The sequence below is a fragment of the Typopeltis vanoorti genome, chromosome 2, assembly GCF_054136105.1.
Source record: "Typopeltis vanoorti isolate ZY-2024b chromosome 2, IOZ_Tvanoo_1.0, whole genome shotgun sequence".
Classification (NCBI taxonomy): Eukaryota; Metazoa; Arthropoda; class Arachnida; order Uropygi; family Thelyphonidae; genus Typopeltis; species Typopeltis vanoorti.
The window spans coordinates 131365351-131389096 of record NC_143550.1 but is presented as its reverse complement, the minus strand read 5'-3'; the positions used below and the strand labels follow the sequence as shown (position 1 = coordinate 131389096).

Genomic DNA, 23746 nt, shown 5'->3' with positions numbered 1-23746 from the left:
AAAATTTATAAAATAAGTCCTTGTTTTATTTTTCGTAATAAAATATAATAATTTGTGGCTCTCAGGTTTTCTGCTGCTGTTCTTGTTACACTGTTTAAATCAATAAACATTTCCATTCCCTCAAAATTAGTAAAGATTTTCACTCCTTGCAAACTATTAGAGACTTTCAATCCCAGCAAACCAATAAAGAGTTTCTGTAGCTCAGTTGGTATAGATGAAGCCCTTTGGTCAGAAAGACCTGGGTTTGATTCTTGTCAGTGATGAGAAACATTTATCTGGTCTCTTTCAACAAAAAATGAGTTAGCCGGTCTCATACAAAGTTTTTTTTTTTTTTTTAACCTGAAAACTCAGGTTTTTTTGTCTCCCAGAACAGGAAATCCGGCCCGGTGAACACACACAGATTACAGTCATGAATATTGCCCTTAAGGGAATACAGCAGATGACAAACCATCTGCATTAAATTCGTCATGAAACCCTCATTATGGGACTCTATCCATCCTAAAGAGATGGATGAGGTGAATCAATCACACTAATAATGATTTCCAATCCCTCTGCTAGCAGACTTTTATTCAAAGGGAGAGAGGCAACAAAATGAAGTAAATCTTGAATTTAATATAGAAAAATATAAAATATGAGTTTTATATTTTTTATATGATGAATCAGTATATAAAATATATAATATAGATTGAACTTTGTAGCAGGCCTAAGTTTATTTAATATTTATTTAGAGATGTTGGATTTAATCCCAAGTGGAATAGTTTGGATGGAAATATCAACAGAGGTAGCCATATAGGAGAATATATTATATTGGATAGTTATCCTCTAAATCCTGAAGGAAGAACAGGATTAAAAGGTCGTGGCCGACTAGGACGCTGGGGTCCTAATCATGCAGCCGATCCAGTAGTCACAAGGTATATTTTGATAAAATGCATGCTAAGCAATATTAAATTTTGTGCGAAGTTTTCAGTGAGACCACATCATGATCTAAATAAAGAGTTTAATAAAAATAAGCAATTAAAACCCAACAAGTTTTGTAAGTCACAAGACTTACATCATCAGGGGTACTGGTACAAAAAAGTTTTACTCAACAAAAGCCTATTAACAATTAATTACACATATTAGATGTTATGATAACTTCTCAACTTTTACATATAATTGATAACCCAGAATACAAACAGTAAATTCGTTACTGTATGTGTGTTGGACATTGTTAGTTGTTTCTATCACATTCTATAATATCATGCGTGCTATATCCTAGGTCTGTGGCTGTTAAATTTTTGATGAAAGCAGACCATACCTGGTTTAAGATTAAACCTTGATTTTTATTGCATTATGTAGGGATTCTAATCATTTATGAGGCTTCTTTAAACTTTCTTGTAAAACAGTTATAATAGATATATGACTTTTTTGTTTGTTGCCAAACTTGATGGCCTTTATTAGTTGTGTGAAAATGCCAGGCTTGATTTATGCTCTCTTCTTTTTTCGATGTCTTTTACATGTTCAAACATGCGTATCTCTCCTGACCTTCCTGTTTGGCCTATGTGATAAATGCCACACGCGTAATGAATCTGATGAATGCCTTTTTTTTTATATGTGGCCAGTAGAAGAAAGAACGATTATGGTAGGACTGGATCGATTGGTGAAAACGAAGGAATGATAACCACTGTGGAGGATATAGTTGAGATATTTAATGAGCAATTTAAAAAGGTATTTCATTCTTATGAATATGAATGAAATCCTGTTAACAGGAGGTATATGAGGAATTTAATGTAGATTTGATGTAAATAAGGCTCTGAGACTTGATGCTATTTCACCACGTGTTTTGTGGCACTGTTCCAGAGTGTTATCAGCTTTTGCATATCTTTTCAGCATGAGTCTTTCACTGGGTCAAGTTCCAAAGGAGTGCAAAGAGGATAAAATTGTTCCTATTCATAAGGGAGGTGATAAGAGTAGGGCTTTGAATTATAGACCAGTCTGTGTGTCAGAATTGGGTTGACAACAGAAAAATACTCTTTGGCAGCCAGCATGGATTTACTAAAGGAAGATCATGCTTTAGCAATCTGCTTACTTTTTATAATAAAGTCACAAATGCATTGAATAAGGGTGTTGCATATACAGTGGTATATTTAGATTTTGCAAAGGCATCTGATAAATTGCCGGTAATTAAATTGGAACTGATGGGACTGAACAGTAGATTAGTTCACTGGATTGGAGATTGGTTGTCTGATAGGTATTAGCGAGTTGTCTATGGAGGAGCGATATCCCATAAGAGTAAAGTTACTAGTGATGTACCCCAAGGGTCTGTTTTTGGTCCATTGCTGTTTAATTTATATGTAAATGATATTTGGAGAGGTCTGAATGCTGATAAGCAAGTTGCAAGAGGACTTGAATACACTGCCTGAATAGGTAAATGAGTGGGGATGTCAGTTCAATGTTCATAGTGTAAGGTTTTGAAATTTGGAAAGCAGAGATGGGATGTAGGGTACACATCCCCCCATCTCCCATGATAAGTTGGTGGAAATATCTTGGAAGAGGTAGAGAAGATGAGAGATCTGGGAGTAATTGTTGACAAGGACCTAAAATTTGGGGAATATGTTATTAAAACTGTGAGAACAACACAGCTGATAATTGGAATAATGCAAAGGACAACACTAACTTGTAGAAGTAAAGATGTTATGTTTCCCTTGTATAAGACTGATCAGGCCACATATGAATTACTGTGTGCAGATTTGTTCACCTGGTTTTCAAAGAGATGGTATTGGAAAAGGTTCATAGACGATTGACTGAGGTGGTTTCTGTTCTCTGGAATGTTGAGTATGAAGACAGATTGACAAAATGTTCTCAGAAATTGGTGGATAGAAGGAGGAAAGGGGATATGATCAAGACATATAAGCTGTTAAGAGGTTATTACCAGATTTATGTCGGGGAGGTTTTGCATAGAATGGGTGAAGATAGGAAGAGAATAAGAGGTTATCCCAGGAAGCTGTATAAGGAGAACGTGAGCAAGGGGGTGAGGAGAAAGTTTTTTGCATGGAGAGTGGTGAGTGATTGGAATGCATTGCCTAGAGGGCACATTTGGGAGACAATGAACATATTTAAGGTGCAGTATGATAAACTGTGTGTATAACAGTAGACCTCCCACAATAAGTCTTTGACACCGTGGAGGTTTTTTATAATAATAATAATAATTGTGAGGTTTTAGTTGCTTATTTTTATTAAACTCTTTATTTGCACCATAATGTGATCTCAATACCGAACACCTCTCACAGAACTGCTAAACCACAGAAGCTTATGTTTGCAGTATTTAATTTTATTTTATAATAGAAATATATGTTAATATATTGTAATGAAAAATTTTAAATACTATAATAGGTTAAATTGCAAATTTTATATTTTGTTAATCTGTGCAATTCATTTATTAATGGCAATTTGTTTTAATTTCTAGGCATTTTTCACAGATGTTAATAATCTGTGGGAATGAATTTCTTGTTATAAAAATACTAGGAAGAAACATGAGAGAGAACTATGTTTTCATATAAAAATATAAATTCTCCATATTTCCAACCAGAGGCTGAATTAAAAGACTGGTATAAAATTTTAATCAATACTGAAGAGTAATTTAAAAGACATACCTGGTTGTATATTTTTGGAAGACATGGATGACAAAATATTTGAAGCTAAACTTGATTGAACTGAGAACGTAGTAAAAGAATGGTGTTGATGATAATGCAAATTATCATCAACATGATTACCATTATCACCAACAATTATGACCAGTAAACAAGAAAGAATTGGACTATAAATTTTGAAAAGTAAAAATTTAAACGCCAAAAAGGAACAAAAATTAGTGAAATACATACAGGACTAGTAGTATGATGGTGATGATGACCATTTTGTGAAAATTGTCATCGGATGGTAAACAGTGCAAAACTGACTATTAGCTGCTGCATGGTTTACGATTATGTGATAAGAGGAGTTCAGCTGGTTCGAGTATAATTTATTTTACTTTTTAATTATTTTAATTTTAATTTAATTATGAAAAAAGATAAATGATGGTTTTTTTGTGTTTATATCATCCTGATTTGTTCGTATTGAAGTAATCTTAACAAAGTAATTTGGTTTCATCGTCTTCAAAATCAATTGTGGGGATAGGTTTTGATTGTGTTGTGTGCAATGATATGATTGGTATGTTTTTGTTTGCATTTCTTTTTAGGTGGAATGTAAGTATTCTGGTATGGGGATATTTCAATCACATGATATTCCATTAAGTAAACTTTAAACAGCAAATAGTTGATCCAGTGTAACAAATATTGCATCCAGATTGGCAGTTAAACTTATAAACCGCATTGCTACAAAACTACAAACCACAAACTACAAAATTTATGTTTTAGTAAATTTTGTAGTCTGTGGTTTGTAGTGAAGGCAATTATGTAAGTTGAATATCTTAAGATGTATTTTGATGGCTTTGTAAATATTATGGATATATGGGAATTTTATATCAGTGTAAGATTTAGATAAGTTGCTTTGGGAAGAAAGCATACATTTTCTGGCTACATAAGTAGCATGATCTATTTATGTTAGTTGCTGAGGGTTTATTGATGAGAATGTGAAAAATGCTTTTTAGGTATGTGCCTTCTTGGTTTAGAGCAGTGATTGAAGAAGAGTATTTGTAAGCTTTAATAAATTGTGCTAACATAACCAATCTTTTGAGATAGTGATAGAAGGATAAATGTAAGTGGTTTCCAATGCTGGTAGGTTATGGTATAGCTTATGTTGGCATTCATCTGATTGTGATTTCATGAAATAGCCAGCACTGCTATTGTGCAGTTGGTCTCCTGTATATATTTCACTAGTTTGCTCCTTTTTGCTCTTTAATTGTTAGTTTTTAAAAATGTTTAGTTTCAAAATTTTACATTTAAAAATCTGTAATCCATTTGTTTCATCATTTTCCTTGTTTCCTGGTCTTATTTATTGCATCTTGAAAGTTTTTTCACTTGGTCATCATCATCATCATCAAATTCATGCCAGGTACCCTCAAGGGGTGTACAGGATAAGATAGTACTACATGAAAAAAATTACATCATTATTAATTTCCTATCTACAATTCTCCTCCAAATCGGTCTGTTACTTGTCAAGACTCCAGCATTATCAGATCTTATATTTCTGTTGTCTAAAGCACTTTGTACCGTATCAATCCACCTATATCTTGGTCTTCCTCTGGGTCGTTTTGCTGCCAACCTGGCAGAGAACACTTGTTTTGCTAATCTTTCCTCGCCCATTCTGTTTAACTGACCATACCACCTGAGATTAGCTCTGCTAACGGATTCCTGGATGCTGACAATGTCAAGTTCTTTCCTAATATCCTCGTTTTTAATATGATATTGCCATTGATGCCATCTGTTGATACCTATAATCTTTCTCAGGACTCTCATATCTGTGGTCTCTAGTCTTTGGTCAAGTGTTTTACTTCTGACCCAGCTCTCAGATCCATAAGTTAAAACTGGTTTGAACACTGTCTTGTATACAGCTAATTTAGTGTTCCGACTAATTTCTCTCTTATTCCATATGAATTTATTCAATTGACTTCCTACCATACCAGCTTTGCTGATTCTGTTGTCTATTTCTATATTTCATTTACCATCTTCAGTAAAAATCGTGCCTAAATAGCTGAAATGTTTTACTTGTTCCACAGGTTCTCCATTCACAACACAGTTGACATTTTCAATGCTTCTGCTTATTTTCATTGTCTTTGTCTTTTTATTGCTGACCTTCATACCATATCTATTACAACAGCTATTCAATTTAGTCAGAGAATCTTGCAGACTTGTAGCGGATTTATTTAGAAGTATAACATCATCCGCATAAAGCAAAGAGCTGACATTAATATCTCCAATTTTGATATCATGTTTAATACCACTTTCCTTCATAATGTGATCCATATAGATAATGAATAACAGAGGGGATAATGTACATCCTTGTCTCACACCAGATGTAACATTAAACCTTCTTCCTCTAATTCCTTCAATCCTAACTGCTGACTTACAACTCAAATAAAGATTAAGTATTGCTTGATATAATGTCCCATTGACACCATATAACTGCAGCGTATTGAATAGCTTCTCTCTTGGCACCTTGTCATATGCCTTTTCCAAATCGACAAAACTTAAATACAAATCTTTGTTATATTCCCATTCTTTCTCGACTATTTGTCGTAAAGTGAAGATCTGATCCTGACAGCCTCTATTTGGCCTGAATCCAGCTTGTTCTTCACCAAGCTTTTCTTCCACAATTCTTTTCAACCGTTTCTCAAGTATACTTGCATAGATCTTGCCAGGAACACTCAGTAATGAAATACCTCTGTAATTCTCACATTTATTTTTATTTCCCTTTTTATATATGGGTACTATGAAAGCTCTACTCCAATCATTGGGAATTATTCCCTCTGTCCAGGCTTTCTGAACTATGCAGTGCAGCCACTGTAAGACTCTTATACTACCATACTTCAGCATTTCTGGTCGAATATCATCTACTGCCTTTCCACATTTCAAGCCTTTGATGGCTTTTTCTACTTCAAGTATGGATATGTATTTCTGACTGCATGCCCAGTCAGTGTTTTTTACCACTGTGCTGTCATCACTGCTTGTTTCATTTAGCAGTTTTTCAAAGTAATTACTCCATACTTCAAGGATATCTTTTTCTCCAGTTTTCATGTCACCTTTATCATCTCTAATTCCTTTTACAGCACTCTTTCCTCCATTCTTAAGCTTCTTCAACAACCTCCAGAATATTTTGCCACCTTCTTGATATTTATTTTCTATATTCTTGCCAAAATCCTCCCATGACTTTTGTTTATCTAGTTTTACACAGTGTTTAGCATTCCTGCATTTGTCTCTATATTCTCTAAGAGCACAAGCTGAGTTATTTGACAGGAACTTTTGGTATGCTTTCTTCTTTTCCTTCACTGCCTCTTTAACTTCCTGTGCCCACCAGGGAGTTCTGATTTTTTTATCCTTACAGACAACCTCACCACATGCCTCTCTGGCAGAATCAATCAATGTTTTCTTCAGAGTTTGCCACTGAATCTCCAAGGTTTGATTCTTGGTCTCAAACTCTTTCATTTTTTCTTCAATAATCTTTGTGTATTTTAGTCTACAGTTCACATCTGAGAGCTGCTCAACTTTTATTCGCTTTAAAACTTTCTTACATGTTATTCTTTTCAATATGAAATTCAATTTTATCCTGCTCAAGACTAAATAGTGATCACTTCCAATTTCAAATCCTCTGTACACACTGGTGTCCTGCACCAGGGAGAAAACATCACTATTAACAATAACATAGTCAATGAGACTTTTCTTATTCCTAGCCTCTTCTCTCCATGTGAATTTGTGCACATTTTTATGTTGGAACATGGTGTTAATAATAACCAGTCCATGTCCTGAGCAGAAATCCAACAGATATTTGCCATTATTATTAGCTTTGCTCTTTTCCCAAATTTGCAAATTTCCCCAAAATATTTTTGTATGTCTCACAATCATTTCCTACTCTGCTATTTAGATCCCCAACAAGGACCAATTTTTCATTGTGTCAGTTGCTTTTTCTAAAGCCTCAAAAAATTCCTCCACTTCTACCTTAGTAGAACCTTCTGTGGGACCATAGGCACAAATAAGTCTCATTGTCCAGTTCTCCATTCTCATATTTGCCCACATTACTCTACTTGAGACTGTCTGCCATTCAAGAAGATTAGCCTCGTATTTTATGTTGAATACTATGGCTACTCCTTCTTTTCCTTGATTGTCATTGCCTGAATATAACATTTTGTATTTATTGCTCAGAAAGATCTCACAAATTTTGGTCTTTTTTGTTTCAGTCACCCCTATTATGTCGATCTGGTACTTATCTAATTCCTCAGCTAGCTCCATTTCTTTGCCATTCAGGCTTCTTACGTTGATAGTACCGATCTTTAACTCTGGTGATGTTTAGTTGGGGTTTGTTTTCAGATTTGTTCCAGTAGCTGACTTTCCGCTGTTCGCCCTGGTTCCCTGGAAAAAACAACGGGGGCCTTGTTTAACCGGGCGACGCCCCAGCCGGCATGAAATTTTGTCATGTTGTACCATCATTTTTTTATTTTGGTTTAACCAATAAGAATACAATTTGGTCAGCTAAATCCCAAATTGCCAGCCCCATCCTCGTCCGTTCAGTATCCAAGTAGATACCCAACAGGGTGCACCACGAGAAGGTGAGGATTGGACATTAGGTCAGATGCTCTGGTCGGTTCTCCGCATTCCTTTAAAGGCTATGTGGAGGTCTCCTCTCAGTTATACAGCTTTGACCCTTAAGCACTCCTTCACTTGGTTATAATGTCTTTAATATCTATAATGTCTATAATGTCTTTAATATAATATCTTTAATTTACATTATATTCACTTGGTTATAATGTCAATTAAAGATACCAAGAAATTATATTCTTAATTTTGTCCTTTATCCAAGTGCAAGCAAACAAAGTTTGCATGTGAAGTAACTTCACAACAGGGCTACTTGTATATAGAGGCTAATGACCACATCAATTGCCTTAGTATCCCATAATGCCATGCTCATACCCTTATGAACATGTATAATGCTGTGCATTATTGGATGGGCCACTACCCAGACTGGCTCCCATTGATGAGACCTCAATAAAGGTCAAAACCATCCTGGGTAGCAGTCCTGCCCATCATCATCATACATGTCTATAAGGATATGTGCATTATGGGACTAAGGCCATTGATGTGAAGTCATTAGCCTCTGTATACAAGTAGCTCTGTTGTGCAGTTACTTCACGTGCAAACTTTGTTTATTGCACTTAGATCAAGGATGAAACAAAGAATATAATTTCTTGGCATCTTTAATTTATTTATGAATCCTTGTAAATACCATTCTCTTATTGCATATTGTCAACTCACTCAATTTCAGTTTAAAAAAAATGTCTTCCAAAAATATACAACTGGATATGTCTTTTAAATAACTCTCCATTATTAATTAAAATTTTATAGTAGTATTTTAACTTAGTCTCTGGTTGGAGATATGGAGTAGCTCCATTACCTACTAAGCTTTGCTTTTCTGTTATCTGACATCAGGAGCAACATGAAACCTTAGTTTCAGAAAATTCATTTACTAATACACTGTTCTTTTGCTTGTTCTTTACCTCTTCCCCATTGGCTACCAAAATCAATTTCACATATACACACAAAGCTGACCATGAGTATGCCACTCTCTCCAATCACTTGCATTCACTGATGCAAACAGGAGTACACTAAAATGACTTTAAATTACTTTAAGCAGAAACTGCATACTCAATTTTTGAAAATATGCCTTTCACACAATGTGATATCAAAATTTTCTCAAGTCTACGGCAGTGGCGGACTGGCAACAAAATAGGCTCAGGAAATTATGTAATTGAGAACAGCTCATGAAGCTATAATTTTATTTATTTTTTAATTGACCTTTGATGCTAGTTTTAGAGTATCCTGATTACTTATTAAGTTTTTTCTCATGATATTAACATAATTAACTTATATTATGTGTTGCTCAGTGGAAGTGGCACTTGCATCCTCTAGGTCGCCCAAAGATAGACTTAAGTTCACGTCTAGTTGCTGACTGGAATAACTTTTTCTAAGCTTTTCTTCAATCATTTTGTGAGTTTGTCAATCCCTGGCACTTTTTTTCCTCCTGGAAACTTGGGTTTCTCATCCTGTTAGCTCAAGAAAATCAACTATAGATCAGACAATAACATATCCTGTTAGGGTTAGGTTCCAAGAGACCAGCAACACGTTTGCTGGTGTCTTCATCAGCTGCCACCTATAATTAGTGATAGTCTTGGACCAGTTATCTCTGATTGGCCATTCAGCTGTCCACTCAGTTGCCAAAAGCTAGATAGGGTTAAAAGGCTTCGCCTACTCCCTATAAGGAATAAAAAGTGTTAGCTGATTATGCATTTTTTATGTGACTCTCAACCCTTAAAATGTAACCCTATATTACAGTAGAACTGTAGCAGAGCTAACAGAATTTTTATTATATTTTTATAAAAATATTTTTTATTTTTTATCACTATCATCAATTTCCTGATATGTACATTCTAGTAGTGCACAGAATACTGTGATAGTATTACACAATTAAGTTTACATTATTATTAATATCCTGTGAACAACTTTCCTTCAAGTTAGTCTATCACTTGTTAGCACTCTAATATTGTTAACTATTGTTTAATATTATTATTATATTTTTATTATTTATAATAAAGTGTTGGTTAGATTTTAAATTCTATTGTTATTAATTTTATGGGTTTTTTTTTTTTTTTTGTATTTTTTTACATAATCCGGAAACCTCTTCAGATTACTAAACATGGAACTTTTTTGTCAGCCATTTCAGGACTAATTACACTGGCCAACAAAAAAAAATTTTTTTTCTGCTGATTATGATCTCACACTTGTTTTTTACATCACCTAAATGTAATAGGTCAGTTATTGGCCTCTCTCGCATTCAAAGCGCCAGTACGTGCCGTTGCAGGTTCTTACACATTTATTCATTTACTAACAAGCGAGAGCGGTGAGCGCTCCGATTCTGATCTGCGCACTGCTTTGAATAATAGGCTATATCTTTGGGAAATTTTTGAATTTCTTGATAAAAACTTAGGAACAGATTTTTAAAAGTACATACTTACAAAAATAATATTAAAAAATCTATTTTTTTGATCCTCTAAATAGTACTGCCTCCTTAAAACTATCAAAAACTTACAAATTAGCAAAAAGAAAATGCCATAGAGGAAAAACCTTACGTGATAGAGAAAAATGGGTTTGATATTTGAAATCAGCGCACCCAAATTAGTAAAAAACAAGTCTCTTATAAAAGTCAGCAAAAATTGTGTTGGACTGTGTTATCTGAAACAGCATGTGACGGACAAGGACTAGGAGTTTGAAAGTGCCTGATCTGATAATAACATTGGTAGCTGTATCAGTAACCAAAGCAGCTACTCTGCCTCTGATTGGAGAATATTATCTGGAAGATTGTATGTGAAATTCTCACTCAAGAATGGGTATGTGGAACTTCAAAGCCTGTGATTATGACAAACTTAGGAGTCAGCTTTGAGTAGTGCCATAGCATAAGAAACTACAGGAGAAGAATATTAGTATTGCATTAGAAATAGTCAGGAATTATTTGAGGAAAGCATTATTCAGCTTCATACCCAGGGGCAGGAGTATAAACCAAGTGGGAGTTAAATGAGTAGCAACTAAAACAGGAGCTACAAAAAAAAAAAAAAAAGAAAGAAAGAAAGAGAAACAGTGAGAAGGAATAGAAATAAAAAGGTAACAGTATACCCATGAGCAGTACATAGCACAAGTAAGAAAGGAGCATGGTAAGCAGAACTAAATCAGATTATGAAAGAAAATTTGATAAGCAGGATCAGAGGAAATCCTGAAGAGCTTTTTGTTAAGTAGTGAGTAAAAAGATGAATGACTATGGAAGGATAACTTTAATCTGTTCTGTTCAGCAAAATGACAAAAGCAGATGAAACAGTTGAGCTAATTAGTAATCACTTTGCAAGAATGTTGGAGATATTGCAGTCACCACCATGACAGGAACTTGTAAAAATAATCATATTAAAAATTCTGAATATTTTTACATATTAATTATGCTTGTTAGTTTTGTTTTCATACACGCAGTGTCTGCACTTGTGATGTGCTCGTTATGAAAATATTATATTAGAAGTAGCATGTAAAGAAGTAAAAAAAATTTGATGTACTTACTAAACTGAATATTTGTGTTACTTATAAGAAAGTTTGTTGTGTTTTAAAAATGTTGAATTTTGTGTTTTGTGAAAGACTTTCTCTTAGCGCTAATGGATACAGCGAGTCAGCCATTTTATTGTAGTGCGTAGTTTCTGACTTTTGTGGAGTGCGCATGCTCCCGGAGAGGATTTGATATGTGATTGACAGCTGACAAGGAAAGCGTTGCGTATCCAAGTAACGGTTGTAAACAAGAGAGCGTTCGGAAGTTTTTAGAACACTGGCCGGTAAATATTCAAGTTGGAAGGAACTTGATTTTTTTGTGTGTGGCAGTCGGAAGGAATTTTATAGTGTATTCCGAAAAAGGAATAGTGGAAATAATAGGTTTCAAGGAGGAATAAGTAATGAATAAAAGGAAATCTTGAAACTGTAAGTTTTTTAAACTGGCCGGTAAATATTCAAGTTGGAAGGAAATTGATTTTTTTTTTGTGTGTGGCAGTCGGAAGAAATTTCATAGTGTATTCCGAGAAGGGAATAGTGAAAATAATAGGTTTCAAGGAGGAATAAGTAATGAAAAAAAGGAAATCTTGAAACTGTAAGTTTTTTTTAAGTAGAAAAAGTTAAGACTGTCATTTAGTATTGTGAATGAAAGAAGAACTTGTTGCTTACATTCTAAAGTGAATGTTTTTCTTAGAGAAAATATTGATAAGGAAGTTCTATAAGTATTAACGATGCTTGAAAGTGAATGTTTAGAAAATATATTGATTAAGAAGATTTATAGGTATTAAGGATGCCTGATCTGATGAGTATTGCTACTAAAAGGAAACAAGATTTAGTCAAGAAGACTTTTATGTGTGTTACATTGATTGTTGAAAAGGATCCTGAAAATGAAGTACAGAGCTGTATAACTTCTGGAAAAGAGCCTTAACAGAAAGAGAAAAAGACTATGAACATTTTTTTGTGATTGTGAAAGAAAAAGTGTTTAGTCTTAAGAGTAAGTTTATATTTTTAAATAAGGCCTTGGATCCATATAATCTGTAGTTATAGTTATGTATTATTGCTAGAAGTGTATATATATTGTTTTAGTTTTATTAAATGTGTTTATTTTGTACTTGGTTTTGAGTCAATGATTAGTTGGATTCTGAAAGAGATAGTTAAAGTCATTGCACCAATTGGAGTGAACTTTTGTGCAATACAATAACATATAGGGACACTCGGAGTCAAAATAAAAATAATTGTTAGTAAAAGAGATTTATATAATAAATCACCTCATAAATATGTAGTATAAGTATTAACAAAGGCACAGCCGGTAGACTAAATAGTTAATATACTATAGAGGGAACAAAAATAAAGAAGAATAAAAATAACAAACTGATGTGAGAATTAATTCTTGTAGATAAACTTATACGTTGGTAATACATAACTGTCAGATTCTAGCAAAAGACAACATATACTAGAATATTAATTAAAAACTTTAATTAATAATTCTTATATTTCAGTAATGTTACATTACCATCTTAATGGATCACAAAATAATGATATGCACATGCAGACACTAACACTAAGCAAATATGGCTGAAGAAAATAACTGAAATTGGTCCTAGAGTCCTAAAGGTGTCCCCTAATGGGCTAAATTGGGTTGTCTTGGCTGTTGGGCTGATGTTCTTAGAATGCAAGCTTCCCATATTTAGGGCAGTCTCATGCATCCAAATTTTTTGAGGTTTGGGGAGTTTTTTAGAACTGAGACTGATTCCAGGAATAATCCCTCATATTTATGCTTGCTATAGTGTAGTAAGTACACTGGAAGAAAGCGGCTTTCTTCCAGTGTATTTTATGGTGGGTGTCCAAAGTATGGTCAGCAAGTCCTGAGTAGCTGTATTGGTGGAACCGGATATAGTCCTTATGTTCAAATATCCTGATATTAGCTATCCTGTCTGTTTGGCTGTAGTAGGACAGTTTGCAACTACAAGTGACCTGGTATGTTCCAGGTAGGTCTAGGGGAAGTGGCTGGTCTTTGGTGGAGTGGATAAGAGATGCCAATTTTTTATATGGTTTGTAACAAGTTGTAAGTCATATTACCTTGTTATATAGGCATAAGCAGAAGGTGCTATTATGTCCCATTGTGGATGGCATTGATTCCACCACATACAACTTAGCCAAACATTTAGCCAAAGTGCTCACACAGTATAATGGCAACACACCTTCATATATAAAAAATTCAGCTCACTTTAAAGCCAGTATAGAAAACCTCTCACTCCATCACACTGACATAACAGTCAGTTTTGATGTCTCCTCCTTATTCATCAATGTCCCACTCAAAGATACCTTAGACCTCATCCAAGCCAAATTTCCTCCTGATATCTCAGCCCTATTTCAGCACCATCAACTTGGGCTATTTTGTTTGGCAAGAAAAATTCTACAAACAGATAGAGGGGACAGCGATGGGTTCTCCACTTTCTCTGCCCTGGCCAACTTCTTCATGGAGACCTTTGAAGAAAAAGCCTTAAACTCAAACCTTAAACTTAGCTGGCCTGGTTGGCCTAGTGGATAGCTCACCAGCTAAAAGGCTGCGGGTTTGAATCCTACCATGGGCATGGATGTTTGTGACTGTCTGTGGAAATACCAGTGGTGATTGGCGGTAGATGACATTGGCGTAGTTGCGGTCAGTTGTGATCGAATGGTAGAGAAGGAGTTGTAGAGCAGGTGCCCTCTCTTGATGAGTCCTTGGCTCCCTGGAGGTGTCAAATAATAATAACTCTGCCCCACACAAACCTACTGTTTGGCTACACTATGTAGATGATGTGTTCGCTACTTGGCCACATGACTTGGATTACACTCCACAACTTCTTAACACACTTGAACAATCAACACCCCCAGGATCCAGTTTATCTTGGAAAAGGAAAACAATAACAATCTCCCATTCCTAGACACTCTGATTACATGCCAGCCTGATGGATCCCTAGCTTTCTCTGTTTACAGAAAAAACCTACACATACAGGTAGATACATTCACCAGCAATCACCCCCCCCCCCTCCCAACAATATGTGATTATAAAAACCCTATATAACAGGGCAAAATTAATCAGTTCAGATAACAGTGCCCTAACTGCTGAACTTAACCATATTCTTAACACCTTTATAGCCAATGGCTACAACCCCCAAAAAATATTAAAACCAATTAACCACAACCACCCTCCCCCTTCATAACAGAGCTTACTCTAGATTAGTGGTTATCAAACTGGGTGCCGCAAAATTTTGAATCGTTTATTTGAAAAAAGCAAAATATTCAATTGCCACAAATAACTAAATCAAAAACAAAAAAATTATATATTTTGATTTTAATGGATGAAGCATATATAAAAATTATAATTTTTTTGTATCACTCTTATATTATATCCTGGGATTTCATTAGATCACTGCGTGTCGTAGTAACTAGATATGTGGCGGCACATAAATACTGGGGAAAATGAACTAATGAATGGTTAGTTATCCTGCTGTCTGTTTGAGTATTTCTCTGTTCAGTGTGACAAGTATTATACATGATCATTTCCCCTAAACAAAAATCATGAGTCTTTTGTCATCGGTGAGAATAAATGAAGTACGATATTAAAGTCGTTAAATTCAGTGAGTAGAGGTTTTTCTTATTGTTATATATTCCAACTATAACGAGAGACATCGTAAACAAATGTTTTTCCTTTTTAGTTTAAATAAAATCTGTTTTCTTTTAAACACGCTTTCCTTCATATCAATTTATTTATGGGTTATATATTCAAGTCTTTCAGAATCAATTAATTGGCACTTTACTCTCTATAAAAAGCAAATAATACTAGGGGTGCCGTGAAATTTATTTATTGATTTTAGTGTGCCGCCAGACAAAAAAGTTTGAAAACCACTGTTCTAGATCTATCACCATTCCTTATTTCCAGGGTACTTCTGAAAAGCTAACAAGAATCCTAAAAATATATGACCTGACAACTTGTTACAAACCATATAAAAAATTGACATCTCTTATCTGCTCTACCAAAGACTAGCCACTTCTCCTAGACTTACCTGTAGTATACCAAGTCCCTTGTAGTTGCAAACTGTCCAACTACGGCCAAACAGGCAGGACAGCTAATATCAGAATATCTGAATAAGAACTATATCCGGTTCAACCAATACAGCTACACATGACTTGCTGACCATGCTTTGGACACCCACCACAAAATATGCTGAAAGAAAGCCACTTACTACACCGTAGCAAGTATAAATATGAGAAATTATTCCTGGAATCAGCCTCAGCTCTAAAAAACTCCCTAAACCTCAACAAATTTGGATGCATGAGACTGCTTCAAATATGGGAAGCTTGTATTCTAAGAACATCAGCCCAACAGTCAAGACAATCCAATTTAGCCCACTAGGGGGAAACTTTTAGGCCTCTAAGACCAATTTCATTCTTTTCTTCAGCCATATTTGCTTAGTGCCTTCGTGCGCATATCATTACTTTGTGATCCCTGAAGATAATGTAACATTATGAAATATAGGAAATATTAATTAGTTTTTAATTAATATTCTAGTGTACGTTGTCTTTCCCTAAAATCTGGCAGTGATGTGAGAATTAAGGAAAAACTGGAGGTGCTCATCATATTATATTGAAAAATATCCATGAGAATACAGCAGTGGGACTGGAATTGCATTTCAGCCTTAATGTTACGGTGTTGGATCCTACTTCGTCTTAATCTGTACCTTGGATCCGACATGTTATTTACTACGATGTTCTTAACCTAAAAATAGTTGCTAGTTGGTTTCTAATTCAAATATAGAGAAAATTTATATTTAAAGACTGCACCACTCTATATCTGAATTAGTTCAAGAATTGAAGAAAAATCAATCCTCAACTATTTCTCCTTAATATATATACTGGCCGAGTATATTTGACTTACTTAATTTACCCGCTTTGGTTCGAATATTTTATGAATGGTGCAGTAAAAGAGATTCAGGCAAAATACAACTTTTGATTAACAAAAACAAACATTTAATATAAGCTATATAACACATACATAAATTCTACTTCTAATTTAAACAATAAAAACAAGTCAAACATTAAGCCAAGTCAATCACATTAGTTCAACCTTCCAAGCCTTCACATACACTTTCTCAGCTTCTGGGTTACAAAGTTTCTACACTTAAATTAATACAATGGAGCATCCAATCTAGTCAGTTTTCACACAATTCTCAGTCATGCTATAAGTTCAAAATATTACAAGCACTAATAGCTGAAAATATCTTTCAAACAATTCTTATCTCCAACTCTCATTCACAAAGAGTTTCCACAGTTAAAGTAGCGTTAAGCATAGCGTAATTAACACACAATTCTTCAAGCATAGAAATAATACACTATGATAAACCTTACCGGAAATAGTTCCTAATACATCAATCATGTTATGAGCAAACCTTTGGAACTTATTTATCTTACTTAATAAAAACACATCTACAAGACTTATCCACAGTTATACTTAAAGCACTATAAACGCACTTCAGAATTCTAGACTTCAATTACAGGATACTTCAACTATGGTCGTTACCACTCATAAACTAATTACACCGTGAGGATCTTTTTAGGGCAAATCGGAAATAAGCCACAATTCTAGAATAGCCAGGTTCATTCAGAATTCTTCCTTAAACATCCAGCTTTTTATTTTATCCGATTGTAGTATTAATTTCCTTTTCATTATTACTGCTGATTATACTTTCAGCTAACTATAAAGCTCGTTTCATCCTTGCTCACTTATAAAAAAATATCCACTCAACTCCTACCCTTAAGAACCTTTTATTTACTTTTACTTCTCTAGTTTATCTCCTTGCTACCTTTTAGTTCCAAAATTCTGTTCCGACTCCCCTACTATGTATATATTTTCTCTTCTTATTTAGCCCACGTTCCCTTCCACTTGCGCTCGTTTATTTCACGCGTCTCTATGACAACCGATAAACGTAAACATTCTCGCGAATGTTACATTAGGCTATACAACTACATTGAGTTATTACATAACATTAAGCTTTCACAAAACAGGAATAATTAGAATATTTGCTTTTCAATAAATGCGTTGTTAAATTACAAATATAAGTTCTTACAATATTGACATAACAATAAATAAAATAGCTTAATAATATTTAATACAGAATCTTATTACTATTAACACATATCTTTGATTAAACAATTAAATATTAGATATAATTAAGGTAATTACATAATATTAAATTATAATTTAAGTTATTTACATTAAATAATATTTACAAATGTAGCCTTTGTGATGGAAGATCATGTTGGATTCTGAAGCAAATAATAATTACTCTAATATCTACATAATCAGAATCCAACAACGGGAATCTGTAAGAGGCACTGCCAGTTTTCTTACTGAGCTGTTTAATACTAAGTCTCAGCTCTTACAAGATTCTGAGGGAGTGGAATGAGGTAAGATATATAATAGAGGTTCTGAAACAGGAGTAGTAAATTACATACACTTAATATCCCAAGAGTTGTACTTATATATTGGAAAAGTTGGCTAAAGGTGGAATTCAAAATTGGTGGATAAACAGTAGGTCCTGCCTCAGAAATTTACCCACCTTTTATAATAGAGTGACAGCTAAACAGGATAAGTGAAAGTGCTACACAAAGCTGCTGGACTTTACAAAGGCAGTGAGGGTAGTCAGAGAGTTGAAGTTCAGAGGACATGTTGCAAAAGTTGGCAAGAAAGAGTGAACATGATAGATATGATAGACATATATAGAACTTGTATAAGTTTCTAAAGGGATTCTGTAAGACTGATACAAAAGAAATTTTTCAATATATGATGAGCGGGGAGAACTAGGAGTCATCCCCTGAAAGGTTAGTAAGGGTGTGCAGACTAGATTTTTTGCTTGGAAAGTGATAAATGACAGGAATGGATTGTCAGAGTTCTATGTGTCCTATAGTAATTAAATTTAAGGAGAGATTTGATAGGTATTGTGTGAATAATGGTTATTGTGGTTCTCCTGTGATAAGTCTTCTGACTCCATGGAGATACCCATAATAATAAAGAAGTTAAAAAAATTTCACTTAACTGGTACAGTACCTGTCATGCCACATCTTTAATTCATTCATCATTCATACATTCACTACCTTCTTTGGTAATGCATTTTAGTGACCTGTTATCCTCCATTCTCTCAAGGGCTCACTTTAGTGAATACAGGAGTGGCAAACCCGAGGTACCTGATGCTGGACCATGCTTTATTTCATGTAATTTATATCTGTTATATTATATGTAGACTGGTCCCTACTCTTCTTTCTTTCTTTCTTTCTTTCTTTCTTTCTTTCCTTCTTGCTTCCCCCTACCCCCAATCTTTCCTAATTTACCTCTCTTCATCTCTTGCAGTTTGTTTAGCCTTATACCTAGTAGGGGGCTAAACAAACACAGAAGACAATGGCAAACCACTTCTGCATATATTTTGCCAAGAAAATCTTATGAACAGAGGTTTAAGTTATTGTGATAAAGTGTTGGAAGATGAGACACCCAGGGAGGAAGGCACTGAAATGGCTACCGGGGAGGAGCAGAGAGGAACTTCCAATGAAGTTAAAAAGAATGATGAAGCTGGATCAAAGCCTTCTGGAAGTTTAACTTCTGATCGAGTTAATCTCAAAAGAAGATGCCTCTGCTTTACTGATTTACATAAAATAGGAACATAGAATGTAAGAAGTGTGTATCAAGGAAAACTGGAACTAGTGAAGAAAGAAATGAGAACTCGAATTAAGATGTTAGGAATCAGTGAACTGAGATGGACAGGAATGGTTCACTTTGATACCGATGATTTCATGATATATTACTCTGGACATGAAAACCTTCGAAGAAATGGAGTAGCATTCCTAATAAGAAGAGAATACAGAAAATATATTATGGGTTACAACCCAGTGTCTGATAGAATAATTCTAATCAGAATAAAGGCATACCCAGTGAATGTTACACTCATAAACTGTATGCATCCACTACAGATTCAAGTGAAGATGAAGTAGAAGAATTTTATAGCAGCCTACACAAGTAGTATACAGTACTGATAAAACAGAATTTCTTTTGATATTGGGTGATTGGAATGCAAAAGTCGGTGAAAAAGAAGAATGAGGCATCACTAAAAATGGTTTAGGATTGAGGAATGAAGCAGGAGAAAGGATGTTGAAGTTTAGTGTTGAGAACAGTTGCTTTATTGCAAACACTTGCAACAACATAAGAGAAGATTATACACATGATCTTCACCTAATGGAGAATAGAGAAATCAGATAGATTATATTATTGCCAGCAGTAGGTGAGGAGTGCTATCCAAGCAGCAAAAACACTACCTGGTGCAGACGGTGGGACAGATCTTGAATTATTAATAGTTGAAGTTAACTTGAAATTAAAGGGCTAAGAAGAAACAAAAGGATAGTATCAGATTTGATTTTGATTCTATTAATGAAGCATTTAAAGTAGAAGCTGGTAAGAAATTAAAAAGTTTGGAGAAGACAGGAAGAGAATTAGAAGAACTGTGGGAAGAAACAAAATGTACTGTCACAGAAGCAGCAAAGAATACTCTTAATAAAGCAACAAGAAAGAAAGATTGTAGATGGTTGTCAGAAGAAGCTATTCAGATAGCAGAGGAAAGAAGAAAAATGAAACTTCAAAGAAACAAAGGGTTAGACAACTGAGTGCAGATTTCCAGACAGGCTAGGAAAGACAAGGAAAAGCATCTAAACCAGGGGTCGCCAAAGTTATTTGCCCGTCGACCCCTTCAAGAGTTTCTTGACTTGTTATCGACCACCTATATTTTACTATTACGTAATTGTAATAGAACAAGCAAAAAAAGATGCTTATGTGAGTTTTTAGATTGTTTATTTTATAGTTACAGTGCTTATTGTATGTATAATATAGTATATATTATTATATTACTATTACTACTACTATTACTATCACTAGTAATATCACTGGTATTACTAGTGATATTAATAAACTACTGGTATTAATATCACTGGTATTACTACCAGCGCTGCTCAACTCTTCAACATAGAGAAGTTTAGTTTGTGAATGAATAACGATTGAATTATAATATGTATGTTGATGAATTTTAGAACATTAACACTCACTTGTATGTCGATGCGCAAAAATGAGACTGGGATCGAATACTTGTAAGTATCGGCAAATAAGAACCATGCACGTGTTGCAATCTTGCTCCCACTGCGCCTGCCGGTAGGAACTACCAACATCCGTTTATTGGTAAATACGTAATTTTGGCCTACTTGATTGGCCTCAGTAACTATTTTCATGACCTTACTCCATCTTACAGGTCCTATTAATGATGGATGAAAGTATGACCTGTAAGATGGAGGTACTGATCCCACGATTCACTCGTAATTGCTTTGTCATTACCTCCATGTCTTTTGTCATGGAGGTAATCCAAGTTAACCGAATTAAATATTACCCATACAATGATGTCTTATATTTTTCTGTCGACCCCCTGAGCCCGAATCAACCCCTAACAATGTCATATCGACCCCTTTGGCGACCACTGATCTAAACAAAAGGTGCAAGGAAATTGAAGTATCCTAAAAACACTAACAAGCAGAGCTAGAGCAGTTTGTACCAATGACATTGCTCTCACACACTTATGTCACACCTTCTTGACCAATGGCTATAATCCTCATAAGATACACAAAATACTAAATGCTCCCCAGAAATTTCCCCTACAGTGTACTACAGAAGACTACAACAAAACTTTCACCAGCCCATACATTAAAGGCACATCTGAAATGATATCTAGAGTGCTTAATAAACGTCAGCTACGCACTGTATTTAAACCATATGTGAAATTGGCAGTTCTCATCTGTTCCCCAAGGACAGAATCTCTCTCCTTTATCACATCGGGGAGTGTATGGAGTGCCCCGTTTGTGTGATTGAGCTTACTAAACAGGCAGGAAGAACTGTGGACATCCTTGTCAGTGAGCATAAAAAATACATCTGGCATTATCACTATGGTAAGTCAGGTCTAGCAGACCATGCTTTAGATACCCCTATACACAGGATCGATGGGAAAAAAACAAAAGTGCTGCACATAAGCTTTTACAAGTCAGAGAGGTTGTTCCTGGAATCAGCAGAAGCCTTGAAACATACTCCAAACCTTAACATGTATGGTTGTATAAATTTGCCAAAGATTTGGGTGACAGTCATCTCAAGACCAAATTAATACCTGCTTTCTCTCTGTTTTTTTTTTTTCTCCAACATAGATGCCGCCTAATTAGGACTTTAGTCTTTGTGTTGTACGTTACAATTGTTGAAGCTAATCCCATTGTTATACCAGATTGTGGTTGTCTCGCGTACTGTGACAAACTGGTTTTTGTACTCTGAAAATGCTGGATAGAATACCAGTGAAAGATCAGCAATAAATTAAAAAATAGTTATTTTCTTATCAGTCTGTGTTCTCATCTATACCGTTAAAATTAATCAACATGTATGACAAACATGTAAACCTTCCCACATGAACCCTTGTAGCAGAAACTAAAGAAGATCTGGAGTGGTTGATTGTATTAATTAAGACAGAAAGTAACAAAGCCAGGTTTAATTTGAACATCAGTAAAACAAAAGTGGTGGCTTCTGACAATTTAAACAAATTTATAATAGAGGAAGATAAATAGAAATTGTTGAAAGTTATAATTTACTGGGGTCCAGAACCAGAAATGATGGTAAATGTGAAGATGAAATTAAAAGAAGGATAGTCATGGGAAAAAAAGCAATGCTAAACCTGGCAAAAATTATTAAAGATAGAGGGGTGAGAAGGCCATGAAAGTTAGAATTTTCAAGCAATGGTATTTTAGGTAGTGATGTATGGACGTGAAAGCCTGATTATTAAGAAAGATAGAAAGCAAATTGATTCATTTGAGTTATGGGTGTGGAGAAGACTACTAAGAATCTCATGCACTGCAAGAATGACCAATAAGAAGGTTTTAGAGAATATAAAGACAGAATGCTCCTTGGAGGCAATGATCGCTGAACAGAAGTTGATGTACTTTGGACATATTATGCGAGCTGATGAATCATTGGAAAAGGCAGTTATGTTGGGGAAAATTGAGGGAATGAGAAGCAGAGGAAGACCACAAATGAGTTAGATAGACAACATAAAAGAACTTACCAACTTGAACTTACAATTGTTGAAAAAAAAAAGGATAAGAGGCCGAGTAGGATAGAGAGCCATTGTTCACAAGATCACCAAGAGTTGAAAACGACTGAATGGCACATAACAATATCCTATATACTAAAACCTGCTACTCACTGTCTTTCTCACCACACCTTTATACAGTGTCTAGGAATGGCTTCTGGTTCTTATTCTTCTTCTTCCTTTTGTCTTTTGGAAGATCTCAGTATCCTCACACACACTCATTTATACTGTACATCTCAGTCCTATTATCCCCTTTTCTTTCTGTTCAACAAGCTCCTTAGATTATATTCTCTCATCCTTCTTCATAATTGATATTCCATAGCACTAATATCACTTGCATTACCTTCTACTTAATTCACTCCAGGGTTTTCTCTTCCTTCCAAAATCCAGGTGATCAAATCTTCACACATTGGTTCACTGGTCACTACTACTTACACTGGAAATGGTTGGTGTTATTTCACCAATAAAGCAATTTTATGTGCCATCTTTACCACCTTTACAGTGCATCCCTCTACACTGTCTCCTCTCTTAGACAAATTTAGACACTTTAAACAGTGTTTGTCCACTTTGTCATCCTATTTAGATCTCCCTGAAAGACTTGTATATTCACTTCCACTAATAACTCTCTGCAACCGTACATCAACTATCTGATGGCACACACTCAGACACACACACAACTGAATGCACCCCCCCCCCTTCCATACACAAAACTTTTCTCAATATCACTGATATACGTGTTAAACAATGGTGGTGCAAGAAGAGTAGTACAGTACTCCACTTGTTGCCCTCCTTTTC

At 34.9% G+C, this 23746-nt stretch overlaps 1 protein-coding gene across 8 annotated transcripts in view; it reads left to right on the top strand.

The window, feature by feature from the left end:
- Positions 1–23746, top strand: part of LOC150109436 (putative nudix hydrolase 6) — a 149150-nt gene that overhangs the window by 65315 nt on the left and 60089 nt on the right. For all 8 annotated transcript variants that reach the window (XM_090408209.1, XM_090408226.1, XM_090408218.1 and 5 more), the window contains one exon: positions 729–911. In XM_090408209.1, coding sequence (XP_090264335.1) covers positions 729–911 — 183 coding nt within the window. The remainder of the gene's footprint in view (positions 1–728; positions 912–23746) is intronic.